A 22,593-nucleotide genomic window follows, 5' to 3' on the forward strand; every position below is an offset into this window, starting at 1 on the left:
CTAGCGTCAGACGTGCCGCACGCAAGCCGACTCCTCCTCCTCCTACTGACAGAATGGCCTTGGGCAAGCCTCGTCCAGAATATGAGGATGAGAACAGCATCTCCCTCAGAGGACTGTGGTGAAGGTCAAACGCAATCATGCCTGGAGAGCACGCGTTGGGCCTGGCAGGGCCGTGAGTTCAGCATCAGAGCCTAGCAGCGGTGGCGACGGCACCATCATTACCCCTTCCAGAGCCACTCACCTTGGCAGCTGTGGCGGTCAGCAGACAGCTGCATGCCCGGCCCACACTCGCACACGAACCCGCCTTCCGTGTTCACGCAGTGGCCCTCACAAGAGGAGCTTACGCACTCATCGATGTCTGGGGAGCGAGGAAACACTCTTGCATAGCTCACGCTGAACGTGGTTCGGGTGTGGGGAGAATATGCACCCCGCGAGGACCCTGTGCCCACACGGGGCCTGCCCTCAGCAGGGTGGAACCCGCCCCCACCCCAGGAAGAAAGAAGGCACCAGGTAAGTCATACAGCTCTAGGGATGCCCCCAGAAAGAAGCAGCCGAGGGGCCAGGTCTCTTTTTGACCCACGCAGAACAGACGACGGAGAGGCTGGCTGAGACAGAACTATTTCCAATGGTCCCACCTGCAGGGCAACCCTGAAAGGGCAGGGGGAGTGGGCAGGAAGGCTGATTAAATTCCCTTAAATGCTTATTGAGCACCGCCTGCGTGCAGCAGACCTGGAAGGCGGGCTGCCGAGGACACAAATGTCACTAAGACACAGTGCTGACTCTCCAGATGGCTGCAGCCTGAGAACGTAGGAGCCACAACACACAGCCACGAGAGGCCCGCGTGCGGCCGGCGGTATGTGCCCTACCAGGGACCGCCCGGCCACAGCAGGTGTGTGCTGGAAGAGAGGTGGGCTGAGAGGACCAGGAGGCATCAGGAGGGGGGCCCACAGAGTGGAGAGTGTCTGAGAAGCTTCCGGGAAGCACAGGGACCGCCGGGGGCCCAGTCTGGCTGAAGCTCAGGTTCCCGTCGGGGCAGTGTGAGGCCGAGCTGGAGAGGTGGTGGGTAAAGGCTCAGCGATAGAGCGCAAAGGAGTCCCGAGGCTTCTGCCCAGGGTGGGGTGACTGGATCCAAGTAGTGCTTTAGGGAGGTTCAGGCCTGAGGGGGGAGGGGGGCTGGGAGACAGATCTTCAAGGCAGCCCTTCCTATTTCAGAACCATGAGGACCTACGAGGTCAGCTCCGCCCACTCCAGTCTACTCTGCCCACTTGAGCCTCCCTCCCACCCCCTGGCCCCCATGCCTGCTGGTCACCTCCGTTCTCCTTTCTTGCTCTTCCCACAGCAGGTACCTTTGGGACCACATCCCCACCACTTCTAAGAAGCCCACCCTGATTCACCCGATCCCACTGGGCCCCTTGTGATGGTGGCCAGGGCCCCACTTCCCTGCACTTGCTTTGACATTGGTCTCTGGCTTTTCCTTGGTCCAGTTTGCCTCTGCAATGAGAAGTGTGTCTGGAAAGTACTTCAACCTTCTGGAAGGGGTGGGGGGGGGGAGGCGAGCACCAAAACTCCTTCATGGGACCCTTGACCCAATAGTTCTCTTTCTGGGAATAGTCAGAGGGGCTGAGAAGAAGCCTCTTTATCGCAGCATTATTTGTAGCAGTGAAACACTGCAGACAAGCTAAGGATGGATAGCACAGAACTGGGTACTTAGATTATAGCAGCTACATCTGCAGCCGTTCAAAATGATGTTGTATGCTGAGCAGCAGGGACTGTCATCCTGCCCTGCCACTACCCCCAGGCTTCCATCCCCAACCCGGGCCCAACTACCCTCCCTTCCTGCCCGACCAGATGCAGCCGCAGGTCCCACCGCTCCATTACCAAGAGCTCATGCCACCCGGTTCCTGCATGCTGCAGGAGCCCAAGCCAAAGAGGGGGAGAAGGTCGTGGCCCCAGAAAAGTTCTCATCTCAAGGCACACCTGCGAACCCACACAGGTGAGAAACCTTACCACTGTGACTAGGACGGTCGTGGGTGGAAACCTGCCCGCTCAGATGAACTGACCAGGCACTACGGCAAACACACCGGGCACCGCCCCTTCCAGTGCCATTAGCGCGACCGGGCATTTTCGAGGTCGGACCACCTCGCCTTACACATGAAGAGGCACTTTAAAATCCCCAAACAGTGGATATGACCCACACTGCCAGACGAGAATTCAGTATTTTTTACCTTTCACACTGTCTTCCCGGTGAGGGGAGGAACCCAGCCGGAAAGCACTACAATCATGGTCAAGTTCGCAACAAGTCAACTTGTGAATGGATGATCAGGAGACATGAGGAAATCACACAACAAAGCACAGATGGGGTCTGTGACTGGATCTTCTATCATTCCAATTCTAAATCCAACTTGAATATATATTCCTGGACTTACAAAACGCCAAGGGGGTGACTGGAAGTTGTGGATATCAGGGTATAAATTAGATCCGTGAGTTGGGGGGAGGGAAGACCAGAATCCCTTGAATTGTTTCGATGCAATATATGCATAGAGATCACCTTGTATTCTCTTTGCCTTCTAAAAGCCATTATTACGATCTTAGAAGAAGAGGAAGAAATTCAGGTACAGAAAATGTGTTTTAATAGCCTAAACGATGGTGCTTGGTGAGTCCTGGTTCTAAAGGTACCAAATGAGGCCAAAGTTCTCAAACTGCTGCATACTTTGACAAGGAAAATCTATTTTTGTCTTCCGATCTACATTTATGACCTAAGTCAGGTAAATACACATGGTTTACTTTAACCTTTTTATGCAGACAGTCTGTTATGCACTGTGGTTTCAGATGTGCAATAATTTGTACAATGGTTTATTCCCAAGTATGCCTTAAGCAGAACAAATGTTTTTTTCTATATAGTTCCTTGCCCTAATAAATATGTAATATAAAGTTAAGCAAACATCTATTTTGTATATTTGTAAACTACAAAGTAAAAAAATGAACATTTTGTGTAGTTTGTATTTTGCATACTCAAGGTGAGAACTAAGTTCTAAATAAACCTATAATAGTTTATCTGGAAAAAAAAATGATGTTATAAGGACTATTTCCTACTCCCAAGACAAAGTTAAGTGAGAAAAATAATGAACGAAAACTATAGATAAGGTATGATCCCAATTTTATAAAACAGACAGATAGGCATGCCTGACACACATATACCCACAGTCATACACACTCACAAACACCTACACACCCAGGGGACAGGGCAGGGAAAAAAATAACTTCATTTTAGTAACAAATATCTCTGGGTAGGGACTTCTGGGACAGGTTTATTTTCACCTTTCTACCCTTCTTTTAGTTTCCAAATGTTCCAAAAGAAGTTATTTTTTACTTTTATATTCAGGGGAAGAAAGGTTATTTTTACAAAATCCAAATTAAAAAAATAAAAAAAGGCTTTCAAGCTCTCTGGAAAGATAGGTAAGAAACTGGTCACGGTGGCTGCCTCTGGGGACAGTAACAGACTGTGCATAGGAAATTTTTAAAATCGTGAACCAATAATACTTTTACAAAATAACTATTGAGTTTCTCTTGGCTCATCTTTCAAATGTCACTTTCCTGAGGGAGGCTTTTTGCGGTCAAGCCCACCTCCAGTCTGGTTCCCTGTGCCCCTGTGGGCCCTGGCACTGTGCACTCCACAGGTGATGGCCCCATTATGGGGGGACTGTCATTGTCCTTACTTGTCTCCCTGCCTCACATTCTGAAGTAACATAAGAGCAGGGACTGCCCTCGTAACCCCAGCCCCAGCTCAGTCCCCGGTCCATGAGGTGTGCTCAATAAGTATTTGTGAGATAGCAGAAGGGGCATATTTCTTGTGTTTGCCTGCCTGCCTGCCTGCCCACTCTTAAACTTCAGAGCTGCTCGTGGCTCAGCTTTGCTCTGGCATCTCTCCGGAGACCGTCCTGGGAGGACAGGGAAGAGACCTCATTCCCGCCCGCCCCCTCCCCGCTGCTCCCACGCCTCTCACCGGTACACCTGATGCCGATAGCTGTCTCTGTCATCGAGAAGCCCACGGGGCACACTCGGGCCACCTCCTGACAGCCACCATGGTTACAGGTGAGGTCACAGCCGTACTCCCCACAGGGTCCGTGGGCTTCTGAAACAGGCACCGCACCTGTGAGCATGCGCCACTCCACAGTCCCAGCCGCCCCCGCCTTCCCCGGCTCCTCCTAAATTCTGCTGGGAAGGGGGCTCTGGAGGCAAACAGGCCTGAGTTTAAATTCAGCTCTGCCACTTACTGGCCATGTAACCCTGGGCGAGACACTAGCTTCTGTGCCTCAGTTTCATCATCTATAAAATGGGAATGAGAATGCCTACCTAATAGGGTTGTTTGAAAATGATATGCTAGGGCACAATTGCCCAGTGCCTGGCACATTCTCAGTGTAAATAGAGTTCTTCCCATCAGCCATTGCCCGCCCCCAGTTACCTGGGCAGGTGGGCCCTTGCTCTCCATCCTGGCAGGAGCAGACATTGGGAGCGATGCAGATGCCACTCCCGCAGCCAAAGGAGCAGAGGGCTGAGAGGATAAAGACAGGCGAGGGAGTGGGGACTGGGGCCCCCAGTCTGTCCCTCAGGCAAGCCCAGGGAATGAGCGCCCTGCTGTGGAGGATGTTTGGGGCACGGGGACAGGCACTTACGAAGGGTGCAGTGTCCACTGCCCATGGAGGGCGCCCAGCCAGGGCAGCAGCCACTCCCGAACCCCGAAAGGCAGACGTGGGGGCCCAGCCGGCGTCTGCAAGAGAGGAGAGAGCACCTTCCACATTCTGTACCAAGGGGAGGATTCACCTACTGGGCAGTGAAAGCCTCCCAGCCAGTCAGTACGTCAGTCAACAAACAGTTCTGGAGACCTCCTCCACTCCCACTCCCCGGGAGGACAATGGGAAGTTTCCATAGAAAAATGACTCAGACAGTCAGTCCCTTCTGGAGGCAGGACAAAGACAAAGGTATAAGAGAACAGACACTAGTCTCCTACAGATGCCTGCCACGTGGACACAGAGCAAAGAGGGTCTAAGAGCTGAGGATAGAAGACCGCAATGGATGAAGAGCCGCACGGATGGCTGCCTCAGGGCCTTTGCACTTGCAGTCCCCTCTGTCAGGAAGGTTCTTCCCCAGACACACACAGCTCCCCCACTCCTGTAAAAGGTCTCTCTGCTTATGTCACCTTCTCAGAGAGGCCCTACTTGTCCACCCTTACTTTGCTTTATTCTGCTTCATAACACTTACTTCCTGGGACATTAAATTACTTATTAGTTTGTTGATTTGTTCATTGCCTGGCTCCCCTACCACTCCCTGAGGACAGGGGCTTCATCTATTTTCTTCAACTCCGCAGCAAGGGTAGCGCCTGGCACATCATAGGTGCTTAATAAATGGCTGTTGAGGGAAAGGTTGAGAAGGGAAGCCAACAGAAAAGAGAAAGGGGGGAGCTGGAGAGAAGTCATTCCCCAGGTGACATCTCTGGGATGGGGGAGGGGGCATTGGTGAGCTGCCCAAAGGAGTGAAGGGGAATCCAGTGCGCTCGAGACTGGGTGAGGCAGTCCAGCCACGAACAAGCCACTTTCCCCACCTTCAAGGGGCGGACAAGGAACCAGGTATAACAACATAGCGTGACAAGTGCCAGAACGTTACAGGCTATGGAGGCCCAAGGAGCTCAGGGGAGGTTTCCTAGGCTGAGGCTGGAGAGAGAATAGGAGCAGCCGGTGAGAATGGAGGAATGTTCTAGACAGGAGCTGCATGTGCACGGGCCTGGAGGGGGACAGAGACGATGACTAGAACTGGTTCTGGGATGGGCTGGGCAGAGGATGATGAAGTCCAGCCTGGTTTGAACTGGGAATCCTGCTGCAAAAGAATAGGGACAAGAAAACCCTTCCCAGGGACTTCCGTGGTGGCACAGTGGTTAAGAATCCACCTGCCCATGCAGGGGACACGGGTTCGAGCCCTGGTCCAGGAAGATCCCACATGCCACGGAGCAACCAAGCCTGTGGGCCACAACTACTGAGCCTGCGCTCTAGAGCCCGCAAGCCACAACTACCGAGCCCGCGTGCCACAACTACTGAAGCCCAAGCTCCTTGAGCCAGTGCTCTACAACAAGAGAAGCCACCGCAATGAGAAGCCTGGGCACCACAACAAAGAGTAGCCCCCGCTCGCCACAATTAGAGAAAGCCCGCGCGCAGCAACAAAGACCCAACGCAGCCAAAAATAAATTAATTAATTAATTTTTTTTTAAAAAAGAAAAAGAAAAAGAAAACCCTTCCCAACTGTGTTCTACCCGTGTTTGGAAGCTGATACTGCCAGTCAGGCAGTCTATAGAGCACCCATGATGTGCCAGGCACGGCAGCAGGCACTGGGGACGTGAATGGAAAGACCCAGTCTGCTCTGCGGGAGAATAATCTGTGTCAAAAGTGACAAATATTCTAGAAAGGGAAACTCAGGGCACATGGCAAAACAGAAACGTCTGCAGAAAACTGCCCCTGGAGCCTCCAAGAGCCTTTTCGCTCTCTGAAGTCATCACAGAAGAAGGGGCCCTGGAAGGGGCTGGGGGATGCAGCAGGGATGTCTCACCCGCTGCCCTCGCTGGAGCGATTAGGGCAGCAGCCTGGGAAGGAGAAGGCGGCAGCTCCTGCTCCTCAGATGGGGCTCTCAAAGGGACTGGGGTGCCACCAAAGCGGCAGATGGAAGGATTCCCGGGAGGCTGGTGGAGCCTCACCCTCAGGTGGGCAGGGGCCGAGCCCCCGCCAGAGCACCCCAAGGAGCCTAGGGCGGGCGGTGACGGGGAGACAGGTGGCAGGCAGGAAGGCTCTGACACGCCGCGGAGCCGGGCAGATCTGAGCAGGAACTGGCGGTGGCTGCGGAACACACGTGCGAGTTGCGAGCCTGGCGGGGCCGCCCCCCTGCGCGCCCCCGAGGCCGTGGCCGCGGGCCAGGCCGCCCGCTGACACCGTGTTCCCTCGCTCGGAGCATCACGCACACACGCGCTCGGCCCGCGGCGGCCCGGCCTCCGCCGGGAGGAAACGCTAGGGGAGGGCGACATCAATCGGGAAAGAGCAAAGGGGCAAAACACCCAACCCCCGACCGCGCGCACACACAGGCGGAAACCGAAACATAACCCAGAGAGACCCCGGCGGCTACAAGGTCCACGGCGTGCGCAGAGCCTGGACACAGGGAAAGCCCCCAGCCTCAGAGCGGCCAGAGCCGCGGGGCTGGCCAGGCACTGCCTAGGCAGAGCCACGGGCACGTTCGGGAGCGAAAGCCAGCCAGTCCGGAGACCAGGTGGCACGTCCCGGGGTCCCTTCGCCAGGGGTCGGGGCTCCACGGGACTCAGAGCGGCTCACCTAGCGCCTGGATCTCCGTTCCCCCCGCCAGATCCCAATCAGGACAGCCGCGGCCAGGGGCGCAGAACGGGCACCCGCCCAGAGCACAAGCTGCTGTCCCTTTGTCCGGACCTCCTGGGCTGCGCCCGCGCGCGGACAGTGGCCCAGGGGGGCGCCCCGACCCGCAGCTCCGGGACGCCCCTCCGCGCCTCCCCGCACCGCGCCGGTATAGCGCTCCCGCGGAGGGGCAGGGGAGGGGCGCGGGGCGCTTACCTCTCGGCCCCGAAGTGCCCGGGCGTCTTCCTCCCGGTGTAGCCGCGGGCCGGGGTCCCCGGCAGCACGAGCGCGACGCAGGCGGCCCGGAGGAGCAGTCCGGCCCACATGACCGGCGGCGGCGGGTCCCCCCGGCTCGGCTAGGCTCTGGCGCCGCGCGCGGGGGAGGGGGCTGCCGGCCCTCGCCCCTCCTCCTGGCGCCGCGGGGAGCGAACCAGCGAGCCCCGAGGTGGCACGCGGAGCCGAGCAGGGGGGCTGGGGACGCCGAGAGGAGGGGCACGGGGCCGCGAGGGAACGCGGCGGACGGCTGGGCGGGGGGTCTCTGGCACCTCGGAACGAAACACACAAAAGGCAAAGGCGCCCCCCCGCCCGCCCGCCGGTGGCCATCAGGGGAGGCGCGGAGCCCGGGGCGGGGGCAAAGATCAGGGACCCCTGGGGGCGGGGTTTCGTCCTCGGCCCACACCCCCTGCCCGGGTTTGGGAGTCGGCTTCCTGCGAAGGGCTATGGGCGTCAGACTGAGGCCCGGGGAGGAAAGAGACTCCGGGGGGAACAAGGCTGGAGCAGGAGGCTGCGCGCCCCGGGCATTGCTGGTCTAGGTGGATCCCGAGATGACTGTGCTGGACAAGGTGGGACGCTAGGTTGTTTCGCTGCTGAGCACTTCTAGGCTGGCCGCCAGCCTGCCAACAGGTCTGCACCCTAACCCTGGGTGCGCCGGTCAGTGGGTCCCCCTGCTCCCTGGTCAGGGGGCACTAGACAGTCTTGAACCCACAGATTCCTCCTTGTCCCCTTCTGCAGCTGCCTCAGGCCACAGTCAGAGATGGTAGGCAGGGAAGTGCTGAGCAGGTGGCGGATGAAAATCAGGATTATCCAGCTGGGAGAAAGCTGAAAGGTTGACTAAATTCTACCTTCAGCTCTGTGCAGGTACCTTCCCTAGCCGCCCAGACCCCATCAGTCAAGCTTTTGCTTAAACACTTCCAGGGATGAAGACCTATCAAAAGGCAGCCCAATCCAATTTTGAATAACTCCATTTGTTAGGAAGTGTTTTTTTCTTCCCAGTTGAATAACCCCAGTTCCTTTGGTTCTACCTCTGCAGTCCCCACTGGGTACCTCAGCCTGTCACTAAGGTCCTTAACACTGGTGGCCACAAATGAACATGGTGTGCCAACAGTGGTCTGGACTCTTGCCTCCTTCCTTCCAGATGCCATACTTCTATCAACACAGTCTAATATTACCTGGCTTTTTTGGCAACCCCATGATGCTGTTAGTTCATAACAAAGTTTACAGTAAAGGGAAGCCTCAGATGCTTTTTGTTGTCATGTCTTTGTTATTAAACACAAGCTACTAAGCTGATCTCCTTACCTTAACCTGTGTGGTTGAGTTTTTGCAGATGTTCACTTTAGGGCTGTTATCTCACCTTGTTAGTTTTGACCCATCTAAGTAACACATTTTCAACAAGTAGGTTGCCAAAATCCTCCATATCTTGAGATGAATGCTACTTGCATATTTATGTCCATTCTGAGTCCTAAGGACCCGTAGGGCGTCTTTCCTTTTTATCTCAAACATCCAAAGGTGCACTTTCCCCCTCTGCCGCTCAGACTGCATTCCTCACTGTCACTTACAAAGTACTTCAATGCCCACCTTCAAGGTCCAGAGTCAGAAATCTAGCCCTGAATTATTCAATAGGGATAAACAAAGCCCTTCCTTCACTTGAGCCTGCAAAATCTATCGCACCACTGCCCTTATCATTCCTACCTAGACCACCACTCAATGTCAAATAGGTGCTCATTCTTCCTGGCCCTAGAAGCTACCCACAAGTTCTTAACGCATTTACACAGGACAAGTTTCCTTTCACACACCTGGCACTCCTTGTGCCATCTTCTCTCACACTTCCGCACACCTCGGCTTTCTCCATTCTGAACTCGACTACTTTATGGTGCCCCAAGCCCTCCATATCTCACCCCTGTAACTCTGGCAGGCTTTGCTCCATATTGGTCAGTGGGCAGCTGCAATGACTGAGATGCAAGTTTGTGCTTAAAGAAAATCCTCATCTACCCTCAGGAGGAGGAGCTCAGGACATTTAAGACTAAATTCCTACCAGTGAATTTTGAAAGAAACTTTCTAAACAGCCCCTGACATTTCTTTCATTTCCCATTTCTTCGACCTTATGGCATTCACCTTGCTCCTCCCATCAAGTTTGTGTCTTTAGTTTGGTTTTCACCATTTTCTGTTTTTGTCTTTTGGTTTGTTTGCCCTTGAGGCTTCTCAAAGTTTGGACCCTGAGAATCGCTCACTTAATATCATTCATCTTCAAGGACTAGTTTGGGCGCTTATTAGTTCCTCAGTGTTTCCTCCCCAGTTCTGTGGCTTGTGGCTTCTCAGTTACAAAAGGGACCCTCCACCGAGGGCGGAGGATTCAAGTTGTTGTTGGCTGTAGAAAGAAGGCCTCTGGCTTGTGACCCTTCCAAATGGTCATGTGATGAGTCAGTGTTTCTATTATTCTCCCAAAGGTCCATTCGTGCAGAGGCCTGGAGTGAGGCGAGCTCATCAGCGCCTACATGGAAAGGAGCCATTCCAGCTGGCTGTAGCAAAGCTCCAAAGGCAACCTTTCACCCTGGGAGAGGTGATTAATGGTTTTAAGAGGGGATGTGGGAGTGTGGCAGTAGAACATCAGTTTCCAAAGGATTGCTGGAATTCAATCCGGAGTGAATATACCCAAGATTGTAGGAAACAAAAAACTGCAAGGACTCCAGTTTCCAAAGTCAAGACTGAAGCCACTGGTTAAGTAATAACCTTCTACTGAACGTAGCAGGTCTCCGTGGCTGCAGGTCAGACCACTGAAAAGCATCAGAATAATAATCCCACCACATTCTGTTTTTCTGACCTTGGCACCTTATAGTCAATCCTCCCATCTAGGATTAAATTTTTTAAATAATCACAATCTGGAGACCGTTGCTTGCCTGCCTCATTAAAGCTGGTCTCTGGCATGGGGGCAGGCCTTTTCAATTCAAACCATGACTTGAAGAATTCAAATCACAGTGTTGAGTTTCAAGTTCAAACTGTGGTTTTTGAGAGATGATTATATTTTCCCCTAAGACCCTTATCCTCCACCCTCAGAAACCCCAGGAGAGTAAGGGGAAAAGAACGGTAAAGAAACACAAGGAATGCCTCCAGGGAAGGAAACTCACTCCGGAAGACCCCCAAAGCAGAGATGCTTCCTTGCTCTTTTCCTTTTAAGCTAGAATCTCTCAAAACCACAGTTTGAACTTGAAACCACAATTTTCCTGACACTGTATCAAAGGCTGGTCTTAAAGGAGCCAGCCAATATGCCTGGGATCAACCCTGCTCCACTGTTGGGACAGAGCAGCCTTTATTCCCACTGGATCACTGGTGGAAATATGGGCCCAGACACTCTGACCCACTGAGCTGAAAGAAGACAGGCTCTGTGTGCTGGATAGAAGGGTGAACCCCAAATGTGCCCTACTCCTGTATTTTCAAACCTAAGGCACCAAAGGTTTACTCAATTAAACCAGAAGAAATAAAATCAGAATCCAAAGCCCATGTGGCAACAGGAAGCTGGGCAGTGCATGAGGAGCAGTGCCTGGGGGGCTAGTTGGCTGAACGTTCCATATACAACTGGCTGTAAAATGACATAAGGAAAGGCAGGCCAAGCAACCCCCAGGCCCCGCACATTACTAACACAGGCACCTGGGAATCAAACGATGACTACAGAGTCAAGGGCAACCAAAGACCACTGAATTTCAAAAACCTGACATCCATCATCCTTGGGATCCCACCAAGAGCGATCACCTGACAAAGGAGATGGACAGACGACATTTCGCTACTTGAAAGGAATGTTCCAGCAGCAAGGACAAGGGACTGCTGCAGTGGCTGTGAAGGAGGGGATGGAGCTTGCAGTAAACTGGGCACAGAGTGACTGGGATGCTGGAGAGCCGAGCAGGGGAAGAAAAGCAGAAACAAATGGATCCTTCTTCTTAGACTCTACTTTATTAGGTAAAACTCAGAAACTAACCACCAATTCATGTCCCCCCACCTCCTTCCCTCTGAAGAAGGCAGTTCCCCAGAGACAAAAAGGCTGTGGCTTGGAGATCTTCCACCATCTGCAGGTTTTATACTCAAGCAGCCCACTGTCTGGTGGTCAGCCCTCCAGACCAAAGCTCTCAGAGGCAACAGAAGAAAGCAAAGGAAGCTCTCATTTCAAAGACGACGAACCCCTCCCGCCCCTCCTCCCTGCTACCCACAACCTCCCCACACCCCCAACCTAAATAAAAAGATAGTGAGGACAATGCATGAGTGTGGGAGACACACGCACACGCACACACACCACACACACACACACACACACACACACACACACACACACAGAGCTTCCTTTCAGCCAAAGAGCTGCAAAATTGCTCCCTGGAAGGAGGACAACTGGCTACACCAGTCAAGGCTTGGTGGCCTAAGGTGATGGCTGGAATCATGTGAGACTGGTAAAAATCCAGGGAGAAAATATTTCACCTTCAGCCCTTTCCCAGGTCTCCAGCGAACTGGTTTTAGTTCTACAAAATCCCTGTTTCCACACAGGTAGGCCGTGGATTCTAGGGCAGCTGGCCTAGGGAAAGATTTCCCATGGCCAAGAGACAATGGCAGGGGAGGAGGAGGAGAGCAGGAGGGCAAAGCCTTCACAGAGGGCCTGGGAAAGGGGATTCCTGCCCTCGGCTAATGGATCCGAGTTAACTCCTCCACAACCTTGATCAGGTCATCCGCGGTGGCTTCTCGCTTCATTCCGCTGCCATCGTCATACTGCAACGAGGAAGGGGCAGGAGGAGAGGCTGTGAGGGCCGAGAGGGTGCTCTCCCTCCCCTGGGGAAGGGGATGCCCACCACAAGGGAGGCGCCCCATTCTACCACTGCCATGGCAGGGAGGAAGGACTCACAGTCGGAAGCCCACACCTCTCCTTGGGGGTTCAGGTCAGCAAGGTCTGCTGACAGCAAAGCTGCCCGGAGCCTGCCACCCAGTATATACTCCCCCAGAGGCACCATGTCCAGTGGGCAATGCCCCAAACCTCAGCACCATGGAAACTTCTCTTCCCTACAGGATCCTGACCCTGCCCCCTTCCTATGGGTCTGCCAGAGATCCCAGACATGCCCAAATGTGCCCTCGTTGCTAAAGTTACAGTGTTTGGTGCCTGATGGGGGAACCCACGAGCCTCAGCTTTATCTCCTTGCCCTTGGACCCCACCTTCCCGTGTGGGTAGAAGACAACTTGAAAAGGGCCGTTAGCACGTGGGGACCAAGTGAGGGGAGGCCCCGGAGTTCTGCCGGCCTCCTGGTATGCCCGGCCCTGCAAGGGACTTGAGAAACTGGCCCAGGGCTAAACCCTGAGCAGCTCACCTGCAGGTTTGCCACAACCTCCTGCATCTTGGGCCGGCTGATGTCCAGGAAACTCTCAATCAAGTCCCCATCGATGAAGCCTGTGGCTGGTTCTGTCTTCCGTTCAGTATGAAAGGATCTCCAGGTGGACAGGTGAGTTAAGGAAAGTGCCAATTATCTGGAAATAAGTACCCTTACTATGAGTCACCCCCACCTCTGCACAAGGTGCACCTCTGTACAAGGTGCACAAGACCACAATCTAAAACAATCACCAGGATAAACAGGAAACAACATTTTCAACTAAAAATCACACGGCTTTTGGGACAGTTTTAGAATTTCAAAGACCTATAAGCTATTACCTCATCCAATGGTTCTTAACTGGAGTAATCGTCAAAATAACATTTAAAAAAATACAGGGAATTCCCTGGTGGTCCGGTGGTCAGGACTCTGTGCTGTCAATGCCGAGGGTGTGGGTTCGATCCCTGGTTGGGGAACTAAGATCCCGCAAGCCGTGCAGCGAGGCTAAAACAAATTTAAAAATAAAAAAATATAGATAAAAACAAAATACAGATAAGACTCTTAGTTCAGAGCCTGGACGTGTATGGATGGTTTTTTTTTTTTTTACAAGTGCTCCATGTGAACTGAATGCTTGCCTGGGAAGAACCACTCTTTAAGTCTAGCCTTGACCTTCACAGATTAATAAACTGAGGCTCAGGACGTCCCTGGTGGCACAGTGGTTAAGAATCTGCCTGCCAATGCAGGGGACATGGGTTCGAGCCCTGGTCCGGGAAGATCCCACATGCCGCGGAGCAACTAAGCCCGTGCGCCACAACTACTGAGCCTGCGCTCTAGAGCCCACGAGCCACAACTACTGAGCCCGCGAGCCACAACTACTGAAGCCCACGCGCCTAGAGCCCGTGCTCCGCAACAAGAGAAGCCACCGCAATGAGAAGCCCGCGCACCGCAACAGAGAGTAGCCCCTGCTCGCCACAACTAGAGAAAGCCCGTGCACAGCAATGAAGACCCAATGCAGCCAAAAATAAACAAACAAACAAACTGAGGCTCAGTTAAGACAAGAGATGTGCCGAAAGTCCTGCGGGTTGTGGCAAAAACCAACCCATCAGCCTCCCTCCTCCCTCACAGACTCATAGCAGGAGCCCCTTGCCCCTCCCGCCTCCCGCCTCCCTCGGGCTCCTTGTCTCTCTCCCGTAATAAACAAACTTCCAGCAGTACTTGGATCCTAAGTGTCCCACGGGGGCTGATCCTTGGGCTTCTGGAGTTTGCACATTCTTTGCTTTTCCCCTCTTCTTCCGTTAGCCTCTCTAGTGAGGGTCCTCAGACACTACTGCCTCCAACAAGATCTCTGAAAGGATGTTCCGAAGTTGTGATCTAAACTTACGTTTGACAAGCAACACCAGAAAGGCCAGAGGCAGACACATTTCAGGAACAAAAATGTACATTTTCAAGATGAACCAGTGAAGCTGGGTGATAAGTACATGGGGATTCACTACACCGTTCTCTCCACTATTGTGTGTTTGAAATTTTCCATAAGAAAAGGTTTTTGAAAAGCCTGTTCCCCACGGGAACCTAGTCAAGACATTTCCTAAACGGACAGCAGTTTCCAGAGGCCGCTTAGGGTAATGCAGCTCTCTGCCTGGGTCAGGACATGCTTCCTAGCAAGGGGGCACCTCTGGGAAGGATATAAGGAGTGTTCAATCTTGCCCACACTTTTGATGACTTTATTGAGTCGATTCTGCATGTCCAACAAGAGGTTGTACCAGCTCTCTGACAGTGAGGTCACCAGGCCTGAGGAAGCAAAGGGAACAGGGAGCTGCAGAGCGGGCACTGCCCGCCAAGGGCAGCCCAGGCAGCAGCACGAGGAAGGACGAGCTGGCCACAGGCTCCGCCGCGAAACCCTGCTCTCCCTCGTCCCCCAGAATGGGAACGCTGCTCTAAGGAAGGAGGCCTGCACGGGGTGTGCCCCACAGAGGTCACGCTTACCAATCATGCCGTTGACCGTGCCGAAGAGCACCGAGCCCTGTGTAGGGGTGGAGGTCTCGCCCAGATTCTGCATGACCAGAGAGCCGTGGCAAAAGACGTTGACAAATTCGCCCAAGTGGAAGAGCCCAACCTCCTGGAGGTGCTGCCGCTCCTCGTCAGTGGTGGCGGCGCTGCGAGGCAACGCGAGAAACTCACTACCCAGACTTCTGTCCCCCCCGACGGGGCCCCGACAAGGACTGCGTGCAGCAGACAGATTCCCCGGTGAGCCCACCCGCTCCACAGCAGAGGATCCAGCCTGAAGAGCTCACCTCTGTGGCCTGCCTGTCTCATGGAAACCCTAACCCTCTGTGAAGAGGAGCACCGGAGCCTGAGAGAGGACCCAGCGTCCTCAATCCTGGCAGACCATACCCACAGCTGGTCACTCACCTATCCTTCTGACACACAAACAAGTTAAAGGCATTTTCAGCCCCCAGGAAATTGTCATCATCCAGGATTTCCACAGCACTCATCCAGTTGGGGTTAAAGTCTCGAGCAATCTTAAAAAAGACAAGGTACAAAAGGAAACACAATCAGCAGTTTGCATGGAAGCCATTGCTGGGACTTGGCCAAGAGCCTGCCCTGCCCCGTGTTTAACAACCACCCCTTCAGAGAGATTCTCCCCACAGTCTCTGGCCAACTCAGCCCAGAAATGGAGCCTACTCAGAGCTCACGTTGGGGGTTTCTAAGAACACTTAATGGATGTAGAATGTAGGCTCCAGGGACGACATTTCTGCCCTCACTGGGCTTGATTATCCCTCACCACCAAGAAACACCCTCGGGGTCGCAGCTTAAGGGAGCAGTCTGCCCCCTGCCCCACTACCTCTTCGAAGTTGCCCTCCATGGGCTTGTAGGCCAGCAGCAGCACCGAGCGCATCAGGTCGCCCACCAGGATGAAGTCGCCCTTGGTCTTCAGGTACAGGGCCATGATGTTGTTGTAGTGGTTGCACTCGGTGCGGAGCTCCTTCTCCGTCGTCCACTCGTAAAGCCGCACCTGGCACAGGCATTGCACTTCTGTCAACTCGAGGGGCCCGAACCCTCCTTAAGCCTCCATCTGCAGCACCATTTACCCAGGTGCAATGTGGGATGTGAAGTGGTTTGGTGTGGAACTTGCATGAACGTTTTTAATTTCAGTATTACGTATTTATGAAAAATGAAAATAGAATGAGCCCACGAAACTAATAATACAAAGTTTTCCTTTATATAAGAAAATGAGTCAGGGTAAAGAAAAATATTAAGTAAACAGTAACGCAAGTAATACTATGCATGTGACAAGAGATGGTTTTGTGACTGAAGTTTGGTAACTGACCTACAGAAATCGCTCTGGAAAAAGAGGATCCATCTCCAATTTCCTGATCAGAAAGGAACAAGATCACCTCCCAACAAACTGCCTCTTCTAACCCCTTCTCAAAACTCATACATTCCTGGCACCTTTTGATGTGAACCCAATGAGCAAAGAAAATAGCATGGAAAAGTCCAACAGAAGCTAAAGGATTCTAAAGCACTAGAGTCTGTGGCCACCCCTCCACCCAAAGGGAAAAAAATACCCCTTTTTTCTTCTCCACTGCAATGTTTCTTCAGTTACAACTACAGCTCCAAAAGAATGAAGATGCTTTAGAATCAGCAGACAGATGAACAGATACTCGGCACAGCCCAGCCCTGGCAGACCCTTCAGGGTCCAGGCAGCCCCACCCATGGCCTCTGCACATACAGACACTCTGGACAGAATATATTAAGCCATGATTTCTCGAGATGTGTCCAAAGGATCCTAGCTCCACAGGTATGCACTCCAAGAGTCATTCATAATAATTACAATGGCTACCACACCTCCATCGGCAGGGTTAAGGGAGCCCAGAACACCCCAGACTGGGGTAAGCCCAGCCTGGCTGGGCCTCCAGTCCTCCAAGAGTGGAGTAAAGTAGAGGCCAAGAGCTCCACACGCTCCTGGGAACACACCCCACACACCCCTCTTCATACTCCCAGCCTCCCTTTCTGCCGTGGAGGTAGTCAGGACCAAGGTCAGACACCACCACTCTCAACCCAACAGGTCCTAGATCCCCACTGTCCAATATGGTAGCCACTAGCCACATGGCTACAAATACCTGAAATGTGGCAAGCCCAAACTGAGATGTGCTTTAAGTGTAAACTACACACGAGATGTGGAAGTCTTGGTATGAAAAAAATGTAAAATATCTCACTAATAATTTTTTATATTGATTACATGTTGAAATAACACTTTAGATGTACTGGGTTCAATAAAGTACATTACTAAAATTAATTTCATCTACTTTGAACTTTTATTCATGTGGCTACTAGAAAGTTTAAAATTACACATGTGGCTCCTATATTTCTATTACACAGCAACGGGCGTCTTATAATCTGACCCCTCCCACTTCCTGCATCTGTTCACTGTACCCTCTGGAATACGTGCTCACTAGTCACAGGCAGCCTGCTCTCTAGCCGATCCCTTGTCAGTCTAACTGAAACGTGGATCTTTCAAAAGGGCTCTGTGGCCCTCTCAACTGGGCTATTCTCTCTCCCACTGTCCCTCGTACCACTGGGACTGCAGGGAGGACAGCCTTCCATGCATCCTGCCTGCCTCCTAAACATGCCAGTTCTCAAGTTCACACCACCAAACAACTGCCCCACTGTCACGTCTCCACCCCCACGCCATCACTCTCTCCTAACATAACACCCCGGTAATTCTTAGTGACTTCAATGTTCACAGAGAAGATCCTTCCAATACCCTGATCTCTGTCCTTTTCTGACCCCCTCTTCCCCACGTACCTTGTCCATTCCTATGGTCACCCCTTAAGAGCCTGTCATTAAAAATAACTCCAGAATCTTTTGTCCCCAGTTTTACTACTTCTCAGATGCCCAGAGTCCATCACCACAATCCTTGTCTTACGGATTCTCCACTCCCTTGCCCCTCTCTCCCTCGATCATGCTCACCCAACAAAAACAGACTTTGGTAAAATTCTAATTTTCAACTACAAGCTGAGGAAAAACCACCAACCAGCATGACTGGTCTCATTTTAAATTCATACCTCCTCCACTCTCCTCAAAACTCTAATACCATAGGTTTCCCTGGTGGTGCAGTGGTTAAGAATCCACCTGCGATTGCAGGGCACACGAGTTCAAGCCCTGGTCCGGGAAGATCCCACATGCCGTGGAGCAACTAAGCCTGTGCGCCACAACTACTGAGCCTGAGCTCTAGAGCCCACAAGCCACAACTACTGAAGCCCGGGCACCTAGAGCCCATGCTCCGCAACAAGAGAAGCCACCACAATGAGAAGCCCGCGCACCGCAACAAAGAGTAGCCTTCGCTCGGCTCACCGCAACTAGAGAAAGCCTGCGCGTAGCAATGAAGACCCAACATAGCCAAAAATAAATAAATAAATAAATACTCTAATACCTCCTCTTCCAACCTTCCTCTCAGCTACCTCACAGAAGATGGACACAACCAAAGGAGGATTTCCACCTGCTTCCACCATCTGAAGCCAACACTGTGCATTAGAGCCCCCTTAGCTACTCAAAACATGGCTCCAGCAACTCTCCTTTAATGGACCATTGCCATCAGCTAGAAATGTACAGCAGTATTTCCTAACTCAAAAAATTAAAAACTCTCTTGTGCTGACATTCCCCTGTAGCTACCCTATTACTCTCTTCTTTACTGCAAAGCTCCTGGAAAGGGTTTCCTAATCCTAGCTGTCCTCGCCTCCTCGTCCTGGTTGAACCCTCTTCAGTCAGGTTCCATCCCCACCACTCAACCAAAAGAGCTAAACCAATGGCCATTTCTCGATCCTTATGTTACCTGACCCACCGACAGCACTTGCAGTTTATCACTTCCCTCCTGCTTCAAATACTTTCTTTCCATGGCTTCCAGGACACTTTTCTTGGTTCCTCTCCTACTTCACTAGGCACCTCCTCTCTGTTTGGCTGGATCTTCCTTCTCGCCCCAACTCTGAAAGGCTGGAGGGCCCCAGGGCTCAGTCTTCAGATCTCTCCTCTACCCACTCTCAGCAGGTAGGTGATCTCAGGTGATCTCCGCCACTCTCAGCTTTACATGCCACCTAATAACTGCCACACTGGTATCTCCAGTCTGCTTCTTGCTAGAACCCATACCTCTCTCATCCACCTACCTACCTGACATCTCCACTGAGATGACTACTGAAACTTAGCATTTTCAAAACCAAACCTCTGGTTTCCCCACTGCAACATAAGAAGAAATATACATTTGGTCTCTGCCCCCCGTTCCTGACATAAAACTCCTAAAACCTTTGTAATTTCCTAATAGGAATGTTTTACACAGAGCTCCTAAATCCCTTGGAATTTCCTAGGTGATAGGAGTCTTTTGTTCTAATGATGCAATTCTTGGTGGTTCCTGGATAGCTACAGGATGGGGGATGGTCACCAGAAAGACCAAGCCATGAACAGAAGCTTGGAACTTTCAGCCCCACCCCCATTCTCCGGGGAAGAAAGAGGGGCTGGAGATTGAATTAATGATGGATCATGCCTATATACAGAAGCAGCTATAAAAATCCCTAAACTATGGGGTTCAGAGAGCTCTTGGGTTGGTGAATACAGCCACATACTGGGAGGGTAGTGCATTCCAACTCCACGAAGACAGAAGTTCCTGCCCGCAGGACCCTTTTGGACCTTGCCCTACGTACCTCTCCATCTGGCTGTTAATTTGTATCCTTTATAAAATCCTTTGTAATATGCCACCAAATATAAGTAAACATTTCAAATTTTGTGAGCCCTTCCAACAAATTATCAAACCTAAGGGGGGTGGGGAATTTGGGGAACCCCTGACTTTGTACCAAGTCAGACAGAAGTTTGGGGACCACTACTTGGGACTGGGGTTTGAAGTAAGGACAGTCTTGTGGGACTGAGCCCTTAAACCTGTGAGGTCTGACACTAACGCTGGGTGGCTAATGTCAGAATTCAATTAAACTATAGGACGCCTGGTTGGAAAACCGGTTGGTATAGGGATTAAAAACCCCATACATATGGTGTCAGAAGTGTTGTGAGTAAAGAAACAGTTTTCCTTTCCCCTCCAAACCTGCTCCACTCACAATCTCCCCCCATCAGTACAGAGCAACACCATCCTTGTTACTCAGGCCAAAACTCTTCGCCCTTTATTCCCTTCTCACGTCTCATCTTCAATCCATCACCAGAGCCCCTCAATACTAACATCTGCAGAATCTGACTACCTTTCACCTCCTCTATCAGCACCCTGCTCCCAGCAACCATCAACTGCTATCTGGATCATCACCAGAGCCTCCTAACTGATCTCACTGCCTCTACCCTTGGTCCCCTACGACCTTTTCCAGCATGCGCAATGAGCTTTTCGAAATATAACTACAGTCATGTCACTCATTCGCTCGAACCCTCTAGAGGTCTCCATCACCCTCAGAGTGAAACCCAAAGTCCTTACACACTCGGCCTATCAGGTTCCGCAAGTGCTGGCCCTCTGCTGCCTCTCGGACTCATCTCCCGGCACCCAGCAGCGCCCACCCACGCAGAGCGCAGAGCACAGAGCGCAGGCTGGCCCGGGACTCCTGGCACTTGTCTTCTCCCAGACCGAGGCATGGCTTGCTCCCTCCCTTCCTTCAGGAACCTGCCCGAATGCCACTGCATAAACAAGACCCTCCTGGCCACGGGACAAAACAGCACCACCTGCCATGCTTGCTCTGTTACTCCTTCGGCTTCTTGTCCCGTTTCTGTTTCTCACCATGTATTTCTCATCGTCCTGGGTACACATATGTATTCTATTTGCTCACTGGCCCCAGAAGGCTAGCTCTTTGTCCATTCCGTCTACTGCTACATCCCAACTACCAAAACAGTGCCTGGTATACTGCAAGTGTTCAGTTAATATTTCTGGAATGAAGGTCGATCTAAAGTATTTAAATAATGTCTCTCTACTCTGGATCTTCTCAGAACCTTTAATATGATAAGATGCACCATGAAGCTTCTAAGAAGATACAGGATACAGCAGTTCCCAAATGTATTTGACCATGAAACTCATTTTTTTTTGCAAGGGAGGAGGTGGGGTCATGCCAGAAGCAAAGTGGCATATTTCACAGGCCTAGCATTTCAGGGACGTACTCAGGATAATGCGGTTTGGCTCATTTTGTTCCACAAAGACGAAATATTCTCACGTCACGACACATTCTAAGCGCAGGGACCACAGCTCTTACCCCTTTCTCAATTCCCGCAGCGCTTAGGATGATACGATTGGGCTTCACATAACCAAATCTGCTGTCCGGTCCAACCCCAGCTCCCCATATTCCCAACCCCATCCTCCATACTCACTACTTTGTTATCCTTAAAATCGTGATACACGTGCAGCTTCAAGAAATACAAGGGAAACATGTTCTGTGGACAGTGGTGTGAGGCCTAAGGCATGACACCAGTGGGAGGGGCCTCACCGTGCTGTTGATGCTGGCTAACAACTTCCCGTTAAATTCCACCATAGAGTACACAGCCCCTTTCACCTCCTTTTCAGCCACAGTCTGTAGTTTTCCTGGGGGAAAAAAGATACTCTTAAGTCTCCTTTATGAGCCCACACTTTAACTAATCAAAAGAATCCCATGCTTCCCCTCTGGCTCTAATTCCTGCCCCCAAAACCACTCATCTGAAAGCAGGAAATAAAGAGTCAGTATACACTGGGGTTAACCACCGCTGGAAGTGTGAACCCCAAATGTGCAGTGATTCTACACAGCATTGAGGATGTGTCTCCCACCCTGAGACTCCAGATCTCTCTCTCAAGATGGAGACCAAATTCCATCTCAGCCATCTAATCTGAGATTTCGGGGCTGACAGCTAGTCTTTAGAACCATCTTGACTAGGGGAGATGAGAAAAGATGTAGAAGTGAACGCAAAGTGCTGACGCTGGGAAGAGGACCTTAAAGTCTGAGCAGCCAAGTGGGAAACACACCTAGGATTCCTACTAGGATTCCTAACTCTCGTTCTGGTCGGCAGGTTCTCTTATTCATAGTTCACCTCTCCCCGTTGTTCCCTCCTTTCAAAGAGTACAAAAGGAAGAAACACGTGCTAGATTTTATTTGTGCCTCTGCTCACATACTCCACAACTCATTCAGATCATCCAGAGCTTAAGAGAAACATCGTGAGTCTCACGTCACAGCAATTAACCCAAGTTCTTCTGCGTAACTGAGACTGAAACCTAAAAGAGTCTGCTTACTTTCCCAGTTCCAAATCTCTCAAAAGCCGGAGACTGCGTCCGCTTACCATCTGAATACTGAAAGACCACAATACGACCCTGCTTGGGCTCTGCCTCTTCAGGGTACACCATGGCCGTGCCCACGATGAAGTACGTGTTGGGGTCTTTGCCCAACCTGCAGGAGACCAGGCTGAGGGCATACTCGTTCTGCAGGAACTGGTGGGCGTGGAGCACTAGAAGGGAGGAGAAGAGACGCGACTGGCTGACAACCCCCATGCAAGCACGCTTCTGTACTTCTGTGAGGCCCACAGCTCGGCTCGAAGCAGATCTGCCTCCTGCTATTCCTGTCTCCTCACCAACCTATTCTGACCTGAGGAGG

General features: G+C 51.9%; 2 protein-coding genes across 5 annotated transcripts in view; both read right to left on the reverse strand.

Moving 5' to 3' along the window:
* VWCE (von Willebrand factor C and EGF domains) overlaps nt 1-7,743 on the reverse strand; it is a 29,537-nt gene extending 21,794 nt beyond the window's left edge. For 2 of the 4 annotated variants that reach the window (XM_061203440.1, XM_061203439.1), the window contains exons 1-5: nt 7,617-7,743; nt 4,674-4,768; nt 4,463-4,552; nt 4,004-4,132; nt 242-358 (exon numbers count right to left, since the gene is read on the reverse strand). In XM_061203440.1, the coding sequence (XP_061059423.1) occupies nt 242-358; nt 4,004-4,132; nt 4,463-4,552; nt 4,674-4,768; nt 7,617-7,726 (541 nt within the window). In that variant the 5' untranslated portion in view covers nt 7,727-7,743. The remainder of the gene's footprint in view (nt 1-241; nt 359-4,003; nt 4,133-4,462; nt 4,553-4,673; nt 4,769-7,616) is intronic. The other 2 variants (XM_061203441.1, XM_061203442.1) reach the window with 2 other exon arrangements.
* A 3,859-nt stretch (nt 7,744-11,602) lies between these two features.
* DDB1 (damage specific DNA binding protein 1) overlaps nt 11,603-22,593 on the reverse strand; it is a 31,530-nt gene continuing 20,539 nt past the window's right edge. The window contains exons 20-27 of the mRNA XM_061201814.1: nt 22,283-22,447; nt 21,463-21,557; nt 15,852-16,022; nt 15,419-15,528; nt 14,993-15,162; nt 14,695-14,797; nt 13,013-13,136; nt 11,603-12,422 (exon numbers count right to left, since the gene is read on the reverse strand). Of these exons, the coding sequence (XP_061057797.1) occupies nt 12,339-12,422; nt 13,013-13,136; nt 14,695-14,797; nt 14,993-15,162; nt 15,419-15,528; nt 15,852-16,022; nt 21,463-21,557; nt 22,283-22,447 (1,022 nt within the window). The 3' untranslated portion in view covers nt 11,603-12,338. The remainder of the gene's footprint in view (nt 12,423-13,012; nt 13,137-14,694; nt 14,798-14,992; nt 15,163-15,418; nt 15,529-15,851; nt 16,023-21,462; nt 21,558-22,282; nt 22,448-22,593) is intronic.

The sequence above is a fragment of the Eubalaena glacialis genome, chromosome 10 (genome assembly GCF_028564815.1).
Source record: "Eubalaena glacialis isolate mEubGla1 chromosome 10, mEubGla1.1.hap2.+ XY, whole genome shotgun sequence".
NCBI classification, from domain to species: Eukaryota; Metazoa; Chordata; class Mammalia; order Artiodactyla; family Balaenidae; genus Eubalaena; species Eubalaena glacialis.